Source organism: Cucumis melo, chromosome 4 (genome assembly GCF_025177605.1).
Source record: "Cucumis melo cultivar AY chromosome 4, USDA_Cmelo_AY_1.0, whole genome shotgun sequence".
NCBI classification, from domain to species: Eukaryota; Viridiplantae; Streptophyta; class Magnoliopsida; order Cucurbitales; family Cucurbitaceae; genus Cucumis; species Cucumis melo.
In genome coordinates this window covers 20631679-20654378 of record NC_066860.1, presented here as the reverse complement: position 1 = coordinate 20654378, position 22700 = coordinate 20631679, and the positions used below count along the sequence as shown (strand labels likewise).

The window sequence follows — 22700 nt, the reverse complement described above, 5'->3', positions numbered from 1 at the left end:
GCGGCGGCGGCGTGAGGACTGGGACGGAGAAGAAGAAGAAGTCGAGGGGAATGAGGGGGAGACGCGCGCTAACCCTTTAGGGTTTTTTTTTTAAAACTAAAATATTATTATATATATATATTTATATATTAACTTTTAATAATTATAAATAAATAATAATAATAATAAATAAAATATTATTATATATATATATTAACTTTTAATAATTATAATTAATAATAATAATATATAAAATATTATTATATATATATATATTAACTTTTAATAATTAATTAATAATAATAATAATAACACTAATAATAACAATAATAAAAGATAATATTAATATTAAATTATATATAAAGGTTATAATAAATAATAATAATAATACTAATAATATAATTACTATTATATTATTATTATATAAATTTACAAACATAAAATTCAGAATTTCAGAAATTAATCCAAAATTTAAGATTCCCGAAAAATTATACAAAACGATAAAAGTTTACCTCGAAAATTCGGGGCGTTACATTTTCAGAGGTAACAATTAAGTTTTCTGCATCTATGTCTGTGACTTCAAACATATTTTTTCATGAACTTTATTTGATCCAAGAAATAATTCGTGAATACTAATCGTATGAGAATGCATTATTGAGTCAAATGACATTAAGCATGCAAACAAAATTCAACAAGTATTGGGGTATAACTACAAGTGAGAAGACCAATTTATTATTGTATATTTCTGTAGTTCTTGACCCCAGGTACAAGCTAGCTTATGTGAATTATTGTTTTAATGAATTTTTGGAGGAAGATTGTGCAAAAATATGGACGAATAAGGTTGAAGAAGCATTTCGTCGATTGTGTGATGATTATTATATGAGAATGTCAAAAGAAAAATATTCACAAACACAATCATGTACACCTATCGAAGGATTTGGCTTTCAAAGTCAAAGTGAAATACCTTCTATCTCATCTAGTGGATCTTATAAGACACATGCTACTGTTCATGATAGATTTAAACAAAGTAACAAAACATGTCTAGATAATGCTAAAACAGAGGTGACTCATTATCTAGATGAGGCTCGTATAGATTGTATGGGCGATGAATATTTAGATTTGCTAACTTGGTGGAAGGTGAATTCCTCCCGATTTAAGATTATTAGCCAAGTAGCTAGGGACATCTATAGTATTCCTATATCAACTGTGACTTCTGAGTCCGCCTTTAGCACTGGAGGACGGGTGTTAGATTCTTTTCGAAGTTCTTTAACTCCTCAAACTGCAGAGGCACTCATTTGTGCTCAGAATTGGATTCAGTCTAAACCTTTGGATGACATGACTGAAGAAATTGACGCGGCTGAAGAAATTGATGAAGGTAATATTCTTTTTGAAGTACGCATTTAAAATTTTCAATTATCCCATATAAGCTAACTGTTTGTCATTTTGATCTAGAATTCATAAACATAGGAAAGGAGATGGAAGCTGTATTTGAGAATTTGAATAATGACTCTATGGTTTAAATCCCTACTCTCAAATCTTTATTTACATTTTTTAAAAAATTTTAACTTGTTAAATATCGAATCTTGTTTTTTTAGAGTCTTTAAGCTCAGTGATGGAAGCACTTTGGGTTATACGAACAAGGTGGTTTCATGAAGATGTTCATTAATTCATACCTTCACAATTGTAAACTCCGTTGTTTGCAAAAGGACTTGAAGGGCCAGTAGCTTCTCTACTATCAACTCTTTAATCCCGCTATGTGTGTCCTCAGAAGATTCTTAGTTTATTTTCCTTTGTTTTCTGTCTTCCATTTTTAAGTAATATACTTTAGTAATATACTTTATGTGCAGTTTTTACTTTTTATCCAAGTGCAGATATATGTTTTTCTCTCCTAGGTACAAATTAAAGAACAACTATACTTTATTTAGCTTTTGATTATCATTTGGGAGATGGACAAGCTTGTGTTGTCACCATTATCGTTGCCTTTGAAGCTTTAGGTTATATAATTTTCTTCTTTGATTATTTATTCTCATGGTTTTCATTTTCATTTTTAGTGTGAACTGTGAGAATTTATATATTTAATTTCGATCTTCCTTCACTTTAATGGGTGTTTCTATTTTTCTTCTTCTAAAAGAGATAAAGATGCTTCATCAATAAGTGGACTTCAATAAGCATTTTGCCCATAAACTTTGTTTAGGACAAAGTTATGTTTCTAATTGTTTCAAGGAGCTATGCTTTTGGTTTCCTTCTCTTTATTTTGGTGTATAATGTTGGACCCATATTTATTTTTATTGAAGTGGTTTCTAAATAACTTTTTCATTCATGTAAATTATACCCATATTTATTTTATTTTATGCTTCATCAATAAGGAGGAGGAGGAGGAAGAGGAAGAAGAAAAGAAAAAAAAAAATCGACCCCAATGTGGGTCGGGTCGGTTCTGTTTCAGAATTAACCGTACATTTCGGGTCAGGTCGGTTTTGAAGAAAACCCGACCCAATTACACCCCTAATAAAAATAGAGTTTTTTGTGTTCTTACCTTTGTACCTCAAATTTCTCTTAAATTATTGATGATTTCTAGCAATCACGAACTTAGCAAGGACCACCAATGAGATCTTCTCTACTTTCAAACTTAGAATCCGTCGGTGTAAACTAATCCGTAATCAATTTGAGAGAATTATGAGTTTGAGAGAAAGCTTTGAAAAGATAGATTTTTCGAGAAAAATTTCAGCAACCAAGAGGTATTTAATCTAATTAACATCGTGTATATATAGCCAATTTTTATGCAAATTAATTTTGCATCTTAGATTGACACTTAGCACACATTAATTAAGTGGAATTGGTGGCTAATTTAACTATGAACAATACATTTAACAAGTACCACTACAAATTTGGTCCTTCTTGACAAATATAAATTTTGATTTTTTGACATCCAAAACAAAAGACAATTAAGAAAAATATCAATGCAATATTTTTTTTATACAATATTTATCTTAACATTCATGTAAGTTAAGAAAAGTTTCTATATTTTGTTGAACAAATACGAAAAAAAGGTCAAAATGTAGATTTTTGGGTTGTGGTTTTATTGATGGTCCAAAAACGTCAAGAAAAATATTTTTCACTTCAATCTCTTGATTGATCAATGGTCCATCTAGAAATATCTTTTTTAATTATCTTTTTTTTCTTCAATGGTCCTTTTGATTCTTCTATTTTCTTTTAATTGGGAGTTTTTTTAATAATAATAATTAAATCATCTTTTTTAATTATCTCTTTTTTCTTCTTTGTTTAAAATTAATATTTCCTTCGTTTGAGGAGATTTTGTTTATTTTGTTATATTTTTCTTTGGTGAAAGATTGATGAAGTATAAATCAAATATTAATATATTAGAAATATAGTAGAAATTTCCGACATGAATTGACCCCAACTGGCATCCGTTAGTTTTTTAGGACAAGAGGTTCTGAAATAGTAGAAATTGTAAATATATATCATATATACTGGTTTATTTTTAGTTTAATAACATCTTTCATGTTTTTCGTTGATCATCAATTTAACTAGAAGACTTGGGATTTATTTTGATTGACTTAAGAAAAAAGTGATTAAAAAAACTTCTTTTTATTTAAATTCTTTTGATAAAATTGATTTAAAATTAATTGCATGCAGATCATAAGAAAGCAACCATAACTATGACTAAATCTAACTCTACTTGACTTTTGTTTTTGCATTATCCTTTTGGTTAGACTTATTTTGAAACCTATTAGACTTTTTTTAATCTTGCTTTTAACCTTTCAAAAATTTCATTTGATTAAATGACTCATTATATTTTGTGAATGGTTTGTAATATTCCTAATTAGATCTTTCATGTTAATATGACTGTAATTGAAATTATTATTATTGAATATTAAAATTTCTCATTATTACATTATTGTCATGAAATTCAATAAAGTCAAGAAATTGAATTAGAGGTACAAAATATGAAAAAAAACAATTAAAAAAATTTGATACATGATAAATTTAGGATGTACAATTCAAAAAAAAAAAACTAAATGGATTAGCTAAACCCAATAATTCACATAAAAATTTCAAAATTTCAAATCTCGCATCACAAACAAGCTAAGACATCTGTAATTCCCAGCATAACCCATCAAATAAGCCTACAATCATTCAATTTTCAGACATTTGATTCCAAACATACGCATGTCATCGTCTTCCCTATAGATTTTCGTCATCATTTGTTGGACACAACACGGTCGAAATCATTTCACAACTTTTACCGCTTGACGATTATGTTTTTTTTTTTTATTTTATTTGTAGTGTAAGAATTGGGTTGGTTTGCTGGTATTCCCATTTACCATAGGTTTTGTGTAGTAAAGATTTAAGTTGTTCCATCTAGTGATGGTGGTAGTTCCTTTATTATTCTAAATTCCTAATTGATATAAGGTAGGCTAAGGGGTTAGGGGCCTACTTGTTTAGTTTTGATTATGACCTCAAACAAATTGTAGTTTTTGAACAATGAATTAAACGGTCAAATTGCCTTTTGCAATGATGGTATTTTCATTCGTGTTGATTAGAAATTTAGAAAGTAATTTCTTTGATGAGAAGTAAGAATTGAATTGTGGGTGTGTTTATTTAATTACTTCTGTCGATTATAACCCAAACAATTTGATTACATGAGATTTTAAGGATAAAGGTGGTATGCCTTTAATATATTGTTTCTGCTAATAAATTAGCACATGATCCAAACAATGAACCAAGAGATGATTTATGTTCCTTTTGATTCTTAATGTGATGCACAGTACTTTTTTTGGGTTAACATACATTTTATCATTTTTCTTAATGCAGCCTCTTTTTCAAGCAAGAGATGGAATTATCTTTGCTTGGGCTCACCAATGCTACGATTTGAAGTTTGTTTGTAGTTGTATATAATGCATTTTGCATATTTTGATGTTTTGGTTAGTTTTTTTAACTTATTTCATGTTGATTACATGTCACATATATGAGAGGGTCGTAGTAACCCTTTCTTGATGGCTAATACCATCAACAAAAGATTTTTTGTGACATGTTTTTTTTTTCTTGATGAGTTTTTTAGCTTTTTTATGGGCAAAAAACATCAAAGCCTCTTTTCTTGATGGTAAATATCATCAAGAAAGAGTTTTTTATAACATGTTTTGACTAGTTTCCTTGATATTCAAGCATTCTTGATGTTTGTCTATTTGATGGTCAAGGCAATCAAAGTAGACATTTTTTAATGTGCTTTGCACATCGAAGAAAGCGAAAATGATGGTAGGTGTAAGATGTTGAAAATGTTGTATAGAAAGCTAAACGATTGTGTAAGATGTTAAACGATTGTATAGAAAGCTAAACAATCGTGTAAGAGGTTGAACGATCGCATAGAAAGCTAGCTAAACGATCGTATAGGAAGTTGTAGGCACATACGTCTACGATATGGGATGATTTAAAACCAAAACCGAATGTGGTTCGATTTCGATTTGGTTTGATAAAGATGAGCAGTTCGGTTCGATTTCAGATAAGGTTTTTTTGCATTTTGCGGTTTGGTGCGGTTTCAGCTTCAAACCGAACCAAACAGAACCATGGATGCCCCTAATAGATCATATATACAACAAATGGTCTGACTTTTATATCATATAATAAATATATGTATGGAACATAAACAGCCTGGGTTTCGGTTTCCAAATCCAAAACGTAATTGAATAAAAAAAAGATTAGTTTTCTTTAACGAAATCACCACTTTAATAAAAACGGGATTTCAGGTTTAGTTCGGTTTGGTTGGTTTCTATGATCGTATGATCATAAACTAATGTGGTCGTTGAATAGTAATCAAATAGGTCAACCTCACAATACAATTATTAGAGTGAAGAATACAACACAAGCAGAAGCAAAAATTTCAAGTAATAATAAAAAATAATATAACCCAAAACACCCCAGTTTCTGTCTTTTTCCCACAACTTTATTTGTCTACAAACGAACACTTACATTAGATGGCACAGAAGGTTATTTGCTGCAGCCAAACGGATCCTCTCCTTCAAATAATATATATATTCACACGTCCACGTAAAACTGAGCTTATGAAGATGTAGAACAATATCATTTTCTTGGCCATGGAAAACAACAGCATTTCTGAAAAGTTTTGAAGGCGGCAGGCAATAATGTAAGACAAAGGATATCAGAATCTCAATAATTTTATAAATGGAAGAAATGGAGGAAAGCTCTTCATTACCTTTTGATTCAGTTCATGATTTTGGTTGTTTGTGCTGTCAATCGGCCGTGTTGGCGTCCCTCTCACTGCTTGATCTTGTCTCTCTTCCCGCACCTTGTTGAAAATAGCCGTGTAGTTCTCCGGTGCTTTTGCATCCCTGTCATCCCATTCACCAAATTTTGGAACTGCAGCTTCGTTATCCTTTCATTTGCAACCATTTCATTTCCATGTCAATTAGCAATTAGTAAAGCTATAGATTCATTGGGGGTATCAGATATATGTATTGTTGTTAGATGACATAGCATCAAATTTGCCTTCATCTGGTTAAATTTTAGAGTCAATCAGTGATTTAAGAATTGCTAACCCTTTTTGAAGATTCCAACAGCAAACTCTATACTTAGGACTCAGGACCTGCTTGAAACGACATCATTTAAGTGTTTGAAAAATTGTTTTTAAGGCCTTGTATTCAAAGTAGAGAATATGAAAATAAGAACTTGCGATTGCCCAAGCTGCCTCTAAATAATTTATTATTGTTATTACTAAGTTTCTTAGTTCATCGTTTCGGAAGAAGACCTCAAAGGACTTCAAGTACTAAACTTTCTAAGTAAAGTTCAAAGCATGAAAGAATAATACAGCAAGTTTTATAGTGGTTCAGCTTTCTTGAAGTCCACATCCACTTCGAATAGCCACATCAAAATAAAATTTAAGAACACTTCGATGAGTAGAATTTCAAACCCGTTTTATAATTACACCAGAGAAGTTTGTTACTCTGTTTTATTTGTTAATGGTTGAGAGTAGTTGAAAAGAATTTGTTGAGAGAGGTTAATCTATTGAGAGGTTGATCACTTTCTGACGTTGTTGCGCGGCTGAAAACAGATGACATATTTGGTAAAATTGGTTTAAGTTAACAAATGTCATTAACTACAACTGACTCGACAGATGCCCCACAAATCTAAAATCTTCAAGACAGTGTTTTAGAGGAATCATTATAATCCAATTACTTATTACCAACGGATCCCCAGAGGACGACAGCTTCAACCACAAAAATAGCTTGAAGGGTACCCAAAACAATCCATTTCCAATTGATGCCTATGAATGATCTTGAGATGAAATAACATATTGACAATCCTAATAGTTGTTCCTTTCCTTTCGAGAATTTACACCATAGAAATTTGAACCCAAATGTCAAAACAGCTAATAGAAGAAGTTCAATCATAATATAAGACTAATGTATTTGAACAAGAGAAGATTCAATTGTGGAATACGAAGAATGATCTTCCTAAGCTGTCTTGCACAAATAGTCAGATTTCACATGGACAATATGAAAACTATATCATTAAGAAGATGAGAATTGAACTTGGTTTTAATGGAGTTCGTAAAGGATTAAACAAAAATCACACATATCTAGAGACAAAATGGAAAATACCAAAAATGACTATAAAGCAGATATGGATAAGAACAAATAAATAGATGATTGATTAGAGAATAGTTGATTGTCATATAACCAAAAAGTAGTTTAAAAATAAAATAATAATAATAAACGAGAAAAGCCCCACATGTGTACAAGTATGCATGAATCCTTTTTCATAACGACGAACTAGAAGAATGACCCAAAAGTAGTAATAATTTAGTTCTAAAATTGAATTCAAATGCTCGTGATTGAATACTTATTCAAGAAATAAGCACAAAGCGAAACCCACCACAAGTCAGGTCAAAATCCAGCATATGAACAGAAGAAAAAAGCATTAAAAAACTAGCAATAATTCGAACCGTACGAGGACTATGATAGAAAAACCATTTTTTATTTCTGAAATTACATCTAGAAAGCATTCTAGTTCTATCTCAAATCTCAGTTTTTGAACAGTTCTTGATTTAATCTTCAAAAACCATTCGGTTCCGGTTCATCCTCACTCATCAGATACTGAAATTTAACTAATCAGTTTAAGGTAAAGGAAAAGAAGAAACACATCTGGCTGGAATAGTTCCGTTGGGAAAGATTACTTTGAAAAACTCCCATTCTCTATTTTCCCGCTAACTGGGAGATTTTCCAAGCAGCCAAACAGAGTATAAAAAGAAACAGAGAGTCAAATAGTGAAATCGAGAAAAGAGGAGGAATGGTAGCTTACAGCCATGGTGATTTCTTATCCTTCTGCACGGCAGCGAGGACCAGTCCGAAATGGGAAAGATCTACCGGACTCCGACGAGAAATCACGGCGAGGAAGGTGACCGGAAAGGGAGCAGAGGGAGGGGATGAGTTTTAGAGAGAGAGAGAGAGGGAATGGGTTGATGAAGGAAGAAAGGAAAGAAGAAATGAAGTTACATTGTTAATAAACGAAAGAAAGAAAGAAAGAAAGAAAGACCAAATGAGTAATAACTGTACGAGTCTTCGTCTCTTCCTGTCCTCTACAAAATGTAATGCCTCGTGGGATTTTTTCTTAATAAAATAATTCATAAGTTATTTAATTTGAAAAATTAAATAAATGGTTTTTAATATTACTAAATCAACTCTCAAAAATTATAGTGCAACAATATTACTAGATCAATTCATTTAGCACACTTGAACAATGTGATATTCCAATGTTTTAATCAATATTTTTTTTAGTTTTCTAAAAATTTCATAAATGTTTTAATGATTACAAGTCTATAACAATTTCATAAATGTTTTAATGATTACAAGTCTATAACGTTCCTAGGTTATAAATCTAATGGGCTCACTCCATGTTTGACTCAAACATTATTATAACAAATCTTTTCCTATTTCTTCTCTATCATTATTCCTCACTCTTCCAAGGGTTTATTATATATTTTACAAATTTTAATTATACCATTAAAAAAATCATCTAATGAATTTTGTTAGAAAAATCTACTTTGCAAAAATAACTTAGGAATCTAGCTTGTTAGAAAAAATGAATTACAGAAAATACATTTGCAAAAATAATGTAGGAAAAATTAGTTAGGAAAAATAAATTAAGAAAAATCTACTTTACAAAAATAACTTAGGAATATAGCTTGCTAGGAAAAATAAATGACCAAAAATACATTTACAAAAATAACATAGTAAAAATTACTTAAGAAAAACAAATTAGTAAAAGTTAATTTGGAAAAATATCTTAGGAAAATTTTCTTTTGCAAAAATTTAGGAAAATTGTGTTAAACGGTTAATACTTAAACATAATACGAAAAATCAATTGTGTTAAACTTAAGAAAAATGGTAATTCACAATTTTATCAATTTATTTCAAGTTTTCAAAAAGAAAAAAAAAATCGGACAATCAACAACTTTTGACAATATTTGTTACAGAAATAAATAAACATAATAAAAATAAATATTGGTAATCAGTAGTAGGTAAAATGAAACTATACTTGTATTTTCATTGAATCAAAATTCATTCCTTTTAGCTTTTATTTATAAATAAATTAAAGGAATATTTTTTAATAAAATATCAAATTTACTCTTTTTTTTTCTTTGTTGAAAATCTATTTTATAAAAAAATTTAACATAAAACAAAATTTGTATCGTAAATTTTAAAGAAGAAAAGATGCTTCATACATATTTTTTAATAAGAAAATTTGTGTTATAAAAAGGAGTCTTTTCAAGAATATAAAAAAGCGACAAAGTATTTATACTATATAAAACAATTTCGAAAATGAAAAAAGCGTAAAGGATCAACGTGTAAAATACCAAAAATGTCCCGTCAACAATCAGCGTAATATATTTGGTAACGCGATTTGATACATGATCGTTTAGATTTGACTAATTTGTTACATGATCGTTTAATTAATTGGGTTCACCAAATCTAAACAATTTTTTAAAAAAATTTTTTTGTATACGATCGTTTAGATTTTGCTACGTTTCGTCAATTCATTCACATAAGAAAAGTGTAGGTGCACATTTGCTTAACATCAAAGGATTCTCAAATTCTTTGAGCCTCTGTTCTCGCATATTTCATATCCGTCCGAAGGCTAGGCTTTCCGATTATTTTGAGGTTTTTAGTGGCTTTCCTTTTCCTTGAACTTCTAACTTCCCCGGTACGTGGTAGTTTCATTCTTCTTCATTTCTTTTCTGACTTGAACTTCAAACCTTTCATCCTAGGCTTGATCGTTTAGTTTTTGGGCTCCAAATTTAAATGATTTTTTTTTTCAAAATTTGGTATGCGATCATTTAGATTTGGCTACATTATCGTCCAAATCTAAACGATTTTTCTTTTCAAAATTTGGTATAGGTTTAGATTTGGCTACGCTATCGCTTAGATTTGACTACACAATTATTTAGATTTGGGTTCTAAATCTAAACGATTTTTTTTTCAAATTTTGGTATATGATCGTTTAGATTTGGAACGATTTTATTTTCAAAATATGGTATAAATGGTTTTTTTGAATATTCTTTATACACAACATTTTAGTTTTGGTTACCCTAATTTAAATGCCTAACCAATTTTTTTAAGATTCTTATACACCATTAGATTTAATTACTAAAAAAAGAAAAGAAGAAAGACAATACAATGCATACAGTTAATGAAAAAAAAAATGATAGAAATAAATATATTTGGTTACCCAAATCTAAAAACAAAAAAAATAGAAAAAATCGCAGCTAAAAAAGAAAGAGTATTAGTATCGGGAAAGACGATTAAAAAATCGCAAGGAGGAGAAAAAGATGGAAGGGCAAACCTAAAATATTTAAAAAATGGCTAATGGACTTTATTAGACCGACCGTAAATATTTCACTTGTTTGTTATATTTAGGAAAGTTTCCCTAAAAAGAATGATAGTACAAGAGAAAAAATATATATATCCTAAAAAGAACAAATTTGTATCATATTTAGAAAAAAATAAAGAGTCAATGATAATATGTCAAATGTATGTAGAAAAGAATGATAGTATGTAATGGTTAAAATCATGCAAAACTTATATATATATATATATATATATATATATATATATATATATATATATATATATATATATATTTATTTAAAAAATTGTTTTTTTTTTTAAATAACAAATTTATAACTTTTTTTTTAAAATTCATTATTGAAAAAGCCACGAAGTAATGAAAAAGACTAGTAATTAAATAACAAAAATAAAGAATTAGTAATTAAACTTTCTTCTAAAATCTTTTTTATGATATGTAATGACTTATGAAAAATATAATTAAAGAAATGAACATCCTAATTAACAAGATTTTATAAAATTAGTTGAAGAAAAATGTGTATTTTATGTACCATATATATGCATGGCAAAAAAGAGTAGTGAAAAACCAAGTTTGAAGAAACTAAATTTATTAAATGAACATCATAATTAATATTATTTAATGAAATCAATGGAAGAAAAATGTGTATATCATGTACGGTATGTATGTAGACGAAAAGAAAAGTAATGAAAAATCTATATTATAATAGTCTCCACCTCAAACACGATTTAAATCTAGCTAGTTTATACAAAATCTGTTAAATGCTTAAGTTTTGATACATAATCGTTTATGTAAAATTGCACACTCGTGTTTTTGCAATGTAATCCTGTGAGCACATTGATGGCAATTTTGTTTACGAAATCTCTTTTTTTCTTTCTTGAAATTCCTTTGTTGGTCTTTTCTAAATCTAATGTTTAAACCCAGGTTATGTAAAATAAACAAATAAACAGTGCTTCATATATATATTGCAAATTATTGTTAACTTGGATTAAGATAACAGTGAGATTTTCTTTCTAAGATATTTTGGTTTGCTAAATTATTTTACGAATATGAATTAAAATGGTTGAGTTTCTCTTGTCAAGAATGAATTTTACATAGGTTTTCTTTCCTATTCTTTAATTTTAAGTTCAACGATATTCAAGATTTATATATGGCTTAAGAAATTAGTAATTTTATTTCATTGATACATTTGAGCATGATATTCAATATTATAATATTTCGTGCGTAGTAATTGACATATACACATGGTGTGTACCTCAAATGAAATGTTGGCAATGTATGGCTTTGAAATAAAAGTAGAAGTAGAAAATTAATTAAACAAAGAGATCAAGAATACCTTGAAATAGAGAGTTTTATAAAATGAATTTGTTCATGAAATTTATTTCCCTCAACAACAAGTATTGTTGAGCTTTGGATATATACTCATTCACCTAAATACTTGGAAGTGTGGGGACGTTTTGCTAAGGTAGCATATCTTGTGTTAGAAATCTATAGTAAGTAGTTATTTATACTCATATATAATAGTGTTGCATATAGATTTATATGTCTAAATGAGAAATCAATTTGTGAATATTGAGACACTATTGTGATATACTTTAGCATGTCTATTAACATTTTAGCATAAGTAGAAATAATATTTTATATGTGTTATATTTGACAAAGTTTATGCATGATTTACGTTATGTGTCACATTTGGTCATTAATTTTCATGAAGTTGAAAGCTTGAAAATTATTACTATTACTTTTAATTGATCGTACAACATTATTCTGCATATTACTAAAACTTGTTAGTAGTATGAAAATATGCAAATTCGTTATTTTCTAAGTTCATAGAATTTTATGCAAATTTAAGACATTGTCTAAACTATAAAATATGTGATATTTATAAGGTATGAGGGCTTATACCCCAAATTGTCCTTAATAAGTGATATCAGAGTTGTTTCCTTGGTTTAGCCTTCAGGTTGAACAAAGTTGTAATGAAAACTTAAAAGTAATCATGATATGATCCATAGTTGAACTCTACTAAATAGGCAGTATGCTTTAGTAAATTGGAGTTAGCCCAGATAAGAGTTAAATGGATATATTTCTATTTTGGGAGAGATTCAGTTAGAACTTTATGTTCGAGGTGATGATCACTTAGAATGTGATCAAAGCCCCTACATTAGTTAGATAAGAAGATGAGATCATGAAAACATAGGTGCAATATTTATTGATGATTTATGGTTGTTGTGTGATTTCACAACTTATGATGAAATTTAGACCATATGGTTGAATTGTCAAACTTAAGGCAAGATTAGTGGTTGGGGAGATTTATGCAAAATAAGTCACTGAATTTTTTTAATATTATTTATTATTGTATGACTAAAATAGACACTATAGAGCCTTAAATATATTTGTAGCAATACGTTATCTTCTAATACATCATAAGATGATATCCCTCAATGGTAACTTGGAAGAGAAAATATATATGACACATCATTGTCAAGAAAACAAAGTACGGAAACTCCTAAAACATCTTTACGATCTTAAATTATTTCTTGAATCGATCAGAAATACTTAACACATTTAGTAAACAATGTTTTAAAAGTGAATGGTTGATATAACTTTGGAAAACAACTGACATATGCGATTTAGCATCGAGGATGAACTGAATTTTGTTTTCAAGATAATGGTTTGTCACGACACAATAACAATTGACATTTGTTTCCAACAATCATCTCAACAATTTATTAAATTTTAAATGGACAACTCTTTTATTCAATAGCTTAAAAGTCTCTTGGATAAAATTGAGCAAATCGACTAAGTTTTTGTCTATCAAAAGCAGCAAATGAATTACTCATATTCAAACAGGTTACATAGAAAAGCAATTAAGTACTTGTTTCAGTAAAACAACTATTCAACACTTGAAGTTGCATATCAATGACAACATAGAAGACTTAAATGTGATAATGATGCAAATTTGTGATTGGTTCAGATTTTCGACTTTGTCGTCCTCGAACTAAAAACATAGCATCCATTTTAAGAACTTCAATGTCATGAATTGTTAAGAAATCCTTGAGAAAGTGAATGTAACAACCTTGTTGGTCTACAAGACCTTTAGATCTAATTACTAAATAATCCCTAGACAACAAGATATCAACCCAAGGAAACAATTTTGAAAGTATTACCTTGATGATCAAGATGAAGAGTAAAGAAAACTCATTTCTAAACTCGTGATTCAAATCACTTTATAAGAGGCTTGATCAATACCACTTGAATGATCCTAGCATGCAAATTCTAAAAATACAAGAAATTGCAAATGAAAAACTTTGCTCTCAACAAAACTAAAGAAAATACTTTATTCATTAACTTATCAAATCTTTCCATAATGGAAGAAAAAGAGGCCTTTATATAGCCTTGATACCATAAACCTAAAGACATAAATTTAAATAACTTATTTATAGAGAATTAAATAATTTACATAAGTTACAATTCTCCACCTTCTCCTAATAAATAGCTGATTTTGTGGAGAATTAAGTACTTCTCCTAATAAAGAAAAACAAGGTTTAAGTAAACAAATAACAAAGTAATAAAAACATAAATTATTTGTAGCATCCACCAAGTAATTTGAGATTAGATTTTGCTAATGAAAAGGTAATTTATCTTGAAGTTCAACTTCACACAACATGAAAAAAATGTACTACAACTCTTCTACAACCATCTTTGTCAAATTCACCAATGCTTGCATATGAGTGATCATAGCGAGTTGTAACTTCTTACCTCTCAATCTTGTAATTGGACCTTGGGGCATGTGGGTTCATATTATGACTATTGCAGAAATTAGAAACCTTTTTCAATAATGATTCCCAACTAGATTCTCTCGTTGATTGTAATCTATCTTTACAAAAGTTGACTAAATTCATTGCATTTCCTGATCTTTTCTTTGTAATGCTTGAGACTAGTAATTTGTGATTTCTACATATTTTTTTTTCAAGATTCTTTATACACAATCTTTTATTTTTTTTACAGAATCGTTTACTTTTTATACACAATCGTTTTTATTTGGCTACTCCAATCTAAATGATTTTTTTTCAAGATTCTTTATACACAATCTTCTAGATTTTGCTATTTTTTTCACACAGTCTTATACACATTAGATTTTGATATTTTTTTTACACAGTCTTATATAAAGTCGTTTAGATTTGGCTACCCAAGTGCAAACGCGTAAAAAAAAAAGAAAAGTAGAAAGACGGAAAGAAATCGAAGCGAAAAAAATAAAGAAGAGGAAAAGAAGAAAAACGATTGAAAAATTAAACGACATAAATAAAGAATTGAAAAATAAGAAAGATGATGGAAAGAAATCATAGAAAAGAAAAAGAGAAAAGAAGAAAGACGAAATCACAGGGAAGAACGGAGAAGACAAAATAGAGGAGGAAGATGAATCGCGGAAGAAAGAAATATGGAAGGGCAAAAACTTGGAATATTTAAAAAATGACTAATTTTGTGGATTTTGTTACATGGACTGTAAATAGTTTGGTGTTTGTTACATTTACAATAGTTTTCCTATTATATATAGTAATAATTTATATTTAATTACTATATTTGTCCCTACAAATAACATAGGAAGGATTTTATAAAAAAGCAAATAAACCTAAAAGATTTACAAGTATAAAAAAATTTTATACATTCCTTACACCCAAACAAATTAGGGAAATTGGATGGAGACAAAATTTGAATCCCCATCGAAAATTTAGCAAAAATAAATAAATAAATAAACAGATTTAATAAGTTTTATAGCAAAGACGCACACATTTTTCAATTTATGGTAATTCTGCGGTATTTTATGATTTTCACCTTGTGTATTTTAAATGTATTAGACATCGGTAAGGTCACGTGATTTTCGAAACATAGTGTATTTTGCAAATTTGGGTATTGTGTTAGATCTCGACGAAATCTGAGATTTATTTGTTGTATAATACTGAAGAAAATCTTTCCTATACCAATGGAATCTCTATCCATAATATCTTCAATTAGTTATATTATAATTCAACTTTTATATCTAATAAATGTTTATATATTTATTTACTAAAATTATATCTTAAATGAACCTTTATCTCTAATAAATGTTTATATATTTATTTTCTAAAATTTTGAAAATATATATTTCACTAATCTATAATATCTATTTTTAGGGAGATTACGAAAATATATAGGTTTAATAATTTTTTTTGGAATATCTTATTCATTTATTATTTTAAACTCGCATTAAACTAATTATATTTAATTATTTGTAATAATTTTTTATTTAAATGTTTTCCAAAAATATCAAAATATTTCAAGAATAAACTTTGTTCACGAGACTTTCGGACAAATTTAATTCATGGAGTTGAACTTATGTTGATGTTGTATTTACGTTGATTTGATGCAATGTGGTCGATCTTTAGAATTTGATATTCTTTCTCGACTGGATACTTACGCTTGATTTGAGGAAAGGAACAACTCTTGGGAGAATTATGAAGAGAATTTCTCTATTTATAGAGTTTTCTTGTGGGTTTTATGGGCTTGAGCCTAATTAATCAATAGACCAGACTCCTGTGCTCAACCACATGAATTTGGATCATATTTAGCATTTGAGCTAAATTAACCTTTTTTTTTGGCTCAATTGAACTTTAACCTAAGTAAATAATATTTAATTTGACCAAAAAATTAACTTGATCTAACGATCATAATAAAAACATATGACATCATTAGAATTAGCCTATTTATGTCTTCAATTTTAATTTGGGACATATGTCAATTTTTAATTAGTCCTAAGTTCAATTAATTTAGTAAATGATGTGGCAATTTGTGAATGATCCAAAAATTTCTCATTCAACAAACTTTATAATAAACAACAAATATTGGTGTTATTTTACTATTTTAAACCAGTTTTATTAGATTGAGTTTCGTTTATCTAAAATATCAAAAGAATTTTTTCTATTCATCTAAAGGTTTTGAGTAGTTTGGAAATCAACATATTTCTTAACTAAAGTTCAAACTAGTCACAACATTTTTTCCCCATTTTTCTAATAGAAGATTCTATCTACTTCTTCAATTTCTTCTTCTTTGCTATGGTTCTACAGCAAATAAGGTTAGTTTTTTTTTCTTTTTTTTATGGTAAATGGAATAATAAAATTTCACAATATCACAATTATCATTTTGTTGAGGTTTACATCTCATCCGATTATTCACTCCAACAACTTATTGATTGTATTCAAGGTAAGCTTTTTCCCTCTTCCAATCTTGTTCTATCTCGTTTGATGGTTTAGTGACTTGTAATAGTTCTAATCTTATTTGAATTATTGAAGATAAGGATGTCTCATGTGGCTTACGTTGGTTTTATCAAAATTCCCTCGAAATGATTTATGTGTTGTTAACTCGATGTAAGGATGGGCAAACTCATTGGGGTGTGTTGTCACCTGTGCATGTCCCAATTGGCAAGGATTAGAGCATTGTTTGTGTTATTTTGCAGAAATCGACAGAAAAAAGTTCCCATTACATTGTAGGCATAAAAGTAAAGAAGGATTTCAAATCATGATTTTGCAGAAAACTATGAATGAGACAGAGAGACGAAGTTGGCGTATGTTTCTAGGTTGATGGAAGATTTCAAACTGTGACGTATGTTTCAATGGTTTGTAGTTGACATCGTTAGCCACTGGTCTTTCAACAATTCCAGCTATATGGATGTATGTTTCTGGATTGATGGAAGGTTGGCGTTGATTCTCAATGGAGATGAAGAAGATGAAATGATTCCGATCACTGGTTTTGATCTGATGTTTGTTTTGAGATGCATGACTTTTCTATTTTTATAATAATTGTATTTTAGAAGATGTGATTTTTACTAGAATAGGGTAATTTAAGTTAATTGTAACAATTTTTATTCAAAATTTTCATCTTTGGCATATTTATAATTAAAATAAATTTTTATTATTTATTCAAAGTAGTAGACATTATTTTTTTTTTTTGCTATTTTTCAAAGTTGTCCCAACAAATCATAGGCGACCCACCTTAAATCCAATTGAAGAAAACCAAAGCCTAATAATTAGTGATTATTTTGGTCAAATACCCATGTCTCAATCTCTCGCTATATGGTTCGATGACGATTTGTCGATTTACGTATACTATTGAACACAATATCTTCCTCTATCACAATCTCTCGTTGAAGGAATGGAATGAAAATGGTGATAGAGAAGTATCATATAAGAAATATTGTGATTGAAGAAAAAAGAACATATGTGGATGGATGAATGAAGAAGAGAAGATGGAGAAAGGAGAAGTGGATGAGAAACGCGTGAAAATCGTGAGGATGTTGAGATGAAGAAATCGGCAATGGGGAATGTGGGAAAATTAGAATAAGTTGGGTATTAAAAAATAATGCCAATATAATAATCTGAAAATGGGATTGGGACTTAAATATTAAGTAAAGTGATATTAACGCAAAACAAAGGGTTTTAGGTTTTAAGATATAATTTTGCATAAATGTCCATTGTCCAAAGGCAGCAGCCTAATTGCCTTTGCCACGCTGGTGTTTGATATATGGCAGAATTCAAACAATTATTATTAAGATAACAGCACCGAATCAATGCATACCATTTCATCCAATCTCCTAATACAACTTCCTTTTTCTTTAAACACACTTTGTATATAATGCCAGATTTAGTTGTCAAATACATGAATATTCTTATTACAAACCATTATTTTTTATAAGAGAATATTCTTTAAAAAAAAGACTTTTTGACAAATATTTTTCTTAAGTCAAGTAAAAAACATTAAGCAATTAGCTTAAGTTATCATAAATTTTAAAATATGAAGAGTGAATCATTATGTACTAGAAGTTAAGAAATTAAATGGATCAAATCAGCCCAGTTAATTGTATAGAGTAAAATGAGAGCAGAGTATGTAACACACCAACCAATAATTAAAAATAATTGTGTTATGAATACATGCCATGCAATAATATCCATTTTGTGTTATTTTTGTTTAATTAATATTAATCACAAACACCATGGCACTAAGCTGCCTTTGACAGAAAATATATAATCTTAGAGTTAAAACCGTAATTTTACGTTAATATAAATGAAGTTACTTAATATTTAAGTCTCAATTACATATTATTATTTATATATATTCGTAGTTTAGTCCAAAAGAGGAAATAAAATTTTAATTACATATCAATAGACAATAGCTATTATACTTTCCTTTTAAATTTGAACTGAATCTCTAATTTTTTTTTTTTATTGAGAATATAATGTTACACTTAACTGAATTAAATTTCCATTAAAACAATAAACCTAAATAAGATAGAAACATATATCTGCCTAATTATAAATGGGGAATTTTTAAATATAAAAAAAATTATTTATAAAATTTAACAAAATTTATCAAATTCTCATTTGATTCATGTAAATTGTTGGGTTATATTTTGTAATAGATTCACAAGAATTTCTTTAAACAAAAATAGGTGATTATTATTGTTTATCCTATCATTATAATATATAACAATAACCACCTTATTACCACTGTTAAGTTGAATAGCAATAGATAAATTTTATTTCCTGAACAAAAACTCTACACAAATTTCCAACATTTTCCTAATTAAAAAATAAGGCTACAACACAATTAGTCAAACATCCTTATTATTCTTATTGTTTACGTTACTTAGTTTTCTTTCTTTGGCCTCCTTATAATGATCAAAATTAAAAATGTGGCGACGGCCCAACTTTATCATATCAACTTCATATTTATATTTTTGTTCTTTCTTAGATGATCCTATAAATACTACCAACAATTTCTTCATTCCATCAAATCATATTTCCACTTTCTCATCATTGTTCTCTCTCACCTTCACAAATTTAAGCATTTGAAAAGAAAAAAATTACCATCAGAAGAAAATTCGATTAAGATGATGATCATCCAATTTGAGAAGATCAAGAGTAGTTCGATTATATTGATTGTGTTAGTAGCATTGATGAATTTGTTTACTTTTGGTAATGCATGGTCTTACAATGTTGTTAGCTTTGGAGGAAAAGGTGATGGAAGAACTGACTCAACACAAGCATTTCAAACTGTTTGGTCTAATGCTTGTGCCTCCACAAAACCAACCACAATTTATGTCCCACGAGGAAGATATTACCTTCGCTCTGGAATTTTCAATGGACCTTGCAAAAACAATGCAATCTTTATCCGCATTGATGGCACTTTGGTGGCTCCCTCCGACTTTCAAGTTATCGGAAACTCTCCAGCTTGGATTATTTTTAGGCATGTTGATGGAGTTACCGTCTCAGGTGGCAATCTTGATGGGAAGGGAGCTGGTTTATGGGCTTGCAAGAATTCTTCTAGTAGCACTACTTGTCCAACTGGTGCCACAGTAAGTAAATTAACTAAAACCACAATTCCTCTCAAAATTATTATATTTTTTTTTATTTTAAATAAATCCTAATCTTCTCTACCGTTCACGCAGACCCTTCAATTCTCTAACTCCAAAAATGTAGTGATCAGCGCATTGACATCACTCAATAGCCAAATGTTCCATATAGTCATTAATGGTTGTCAAGATGTCACGATGAAAGGTCTTAAGGTCTTGGCCTCTGGCAATAGTCCCAACACAGACGGAATTCATGTGCAAATGTCCTCTAATGTGGCTGTACTAAACTCCAAAATAGGAACTGGAGATGATTGCATTTCCATTGGTCCTGGTACTTCTAATTTACATATTGAAAATATTGTATGTGGACCTGGTCATGGAATAAGGTAAACTTTTTGTGAATTATTAGTCTAATATATATAGACGGAATAAATAAATAAATTCTTAATTATCAACATTTTTGTAATAAAATTGGTTATAATTTGTAGCATTGGGAGTTTAGCAAAGGATGTACAAGAGGATGGAGTCCAAAATGTTACCGTGAAGAATGTTGTATTTTCACGCACTCAAAATGGGGTAAGAATCAAAGCATGGGGCAAGCCTAGCAATGGTTTTGCTAGGAACATTCTTTTCCAACATATTGTAATGGACAATGTCCAAAATCCAATTGTTATCGATCAAAATTATTGTCCAAGCCACAAAGGATGTCCGGAAAAGGTATGAATATTTAATCAATTCAATATGCTTTAATCCTCGATCATATGAATTGTTTTATTATTGAGTGCTAAGTTGTTGTACCATATTATAGGCTTCTGGGGTTAAAATTAACGATGTGACTTATCAAGACATTCATGGAACATCAGCCACCAAAATTGCAGTAAAGTTCGATTGTAGTCCAACAAATCCATGTGGTGGAATAAAGTTAGAGAATGTAAGACTTACATATATGAATCAAACAGCCCAAGCTACATGTAACAATGTTGGAGGAATTGCAGCAGGTCTCGTTCAACCCACTAGTTGCTTCTAAGTGAAACAACTAAAGTCTATTATAGACAAAATATTTATTTTATGACTAAAAGTGTTTTAAAATTTTCATCTTATTTCTATGTTTTGTATCGTGGAAAATCTATTTGATATTCATTATTTTTATTTAATATATTGTTATTTTCAAAATCCTATTTAAATAGACATGAAAAAATAGTACCAATTGCAAACTCGGAATTACTATGCAAATACAAAATATCAAAGAACTTTTACCCTAGTATAAGCTGATGTTAAATCATTCAAAAGCAAACATATACGTTGGTTGCCATATATAAGCATTTTACAAACTATAAAATGCTATATAGGTTTTTAGATAATATATATAAAAGCATAATGTTTTTTTTAGAACAACAATTAAGGAGATGTCATCTAATGATCCAACTTTTCAATTTAAACTAACGATTTTAGATTCATTGTTGCATATATTTCAACGACTCGTATATGAGTACAATATAATCCAGAGAAGATAAAGCGGGAACCTCTTTAGTATACACGTTTTTTATTTCAAACAGTAGATATTATATAAGGATATTCTATCCCATTCTTTCTATCGGTCTTAATATGATAATCGTTGCAACATATATCTTTAAAACTTAATAGATTTCTCTTTGATCGACCAAAGAATAATACATTATTAATTGTGGATTTTGTTCCTCTAAGTCAACTAATATTTGCCTTTTCAAATCCTTCAATTAGGTTTGTAGAGCTTGATTTTGTATTGACTTTTGCATTTAGTATTGTCAGTTTAGAAAAATATAATTTTTTATTTGTAAATATTGTGTGTGTGGTTGAACTATCTGCTAGACATAAATCTTATGTGTTCATATTTAAATCACTAAAAGTGTGAAAATGATGCATATTTCTTTATTTAAAAAGAAATAATTACAATAAGTAAAACACACTTCGAATGTATAAGATTTAATATTAACAAAATAACAACATTATTTTAGATATTTTCAAAGTCAAAAGAAACATCAGGTTTCTCTTAAAGTTTCAAAGAAATTTGCCACATGCATCCCAAAGTAGTCAAGTTGGGTGGATGAAATATATCATTATCTTGGTAGGTACAATTGACTTCAACATTTTTCCCTTTTTTTTTCTTCTCTAAGGAGGCTTAATATAGATAAACAAAGTGTTTTGATGTATAGCAAACACGTGATCAATGTCAGTCATACCACATTGGTAGCATATTTATTCATCACTTTTTGAATGCTTATTTTGTGATGCTTTCACTTTATGATCATTGTTTCGTCTTGTTCTTTTGAAATTTAGATTATTAGAACAACTACCACAAAAACAATAATTATTTCTTCTTCTACCACAATCTCTACCTCAACCACGGCCACGACCCTGTCCATGATTAAAATTCACAACATTCACTTCAGGGAATGATTTTTTT

The 22700-nt window shown here is 28.9% G+C and overlaps 1 protein-coding gene and 1 long non-coding RNA gene across 2 annotated transcripts; one reads left to right on the top strand and one right to left on the bottom strand.

Annotated features, from left to right (window-relative positions):
* Positions 1-5802: 5802 nt before the first annotated feature.
* LOC103499212 (uncharacterized) lies at positions 5803-8581 on the bottom strand. Its single transcript, XR_539738.3, has 3 exons — positions 8314-8581; positions 6209-6388; positions 5803-6108 (listed from the first exon to the last, which is right to left on the bottom strand). It is a non-coding gene; the product is annotated as an uncharacterized LOC103499212 (long non-coding RNA).
* Positions 8582-19713: 11132 nt separating this feature from the next.
* On the top strand, positions 19714-21472 carry LOC103499261 (polygalacturonase-like). The gene is made up of 4 exons (XM_051083279.1): positions 19714-20260; positions 20354-20643; positions 20746-20974; positions 21066-21472. Exons 1-4 carry the CDS (start codon positions 19796-19798, stop codon positions 21282-21284), a joined length of 1203 nt encoding a protein of 400 aa, XP_050939236.1. The 5' UTR covers positions 19714-19795; the 3' UTR covers positions 21285-21472.
* Positions 21473-22700: the final 1228 nt, after the last annotated feature.

Excerpts from the sequence above, each read along its gene's own strand:
- LOC103499261 (XM_051083279.1), top strand. The coding sequence starts at position 19,796 with ATGATGATCATCCAATTTGAGAAGATCAAGAGTAGTTCGATTATATTG. Across the intron at positions 20,644-20,745 it reads GGACCTGGTCATGGAATAAG|CATTGGGAGTTTAGCAAAGG; the intron begins GTAAACTTTTTG and ends TATAATTTGTAG. Across the intron at positions 20,975-21,065 it reads ACAAAGGATGTCCGGAAAAG|GCTTCTGGGGTTAAAATTAA; the intron begins GTATGAATATTT and ends ACCATATTATAG.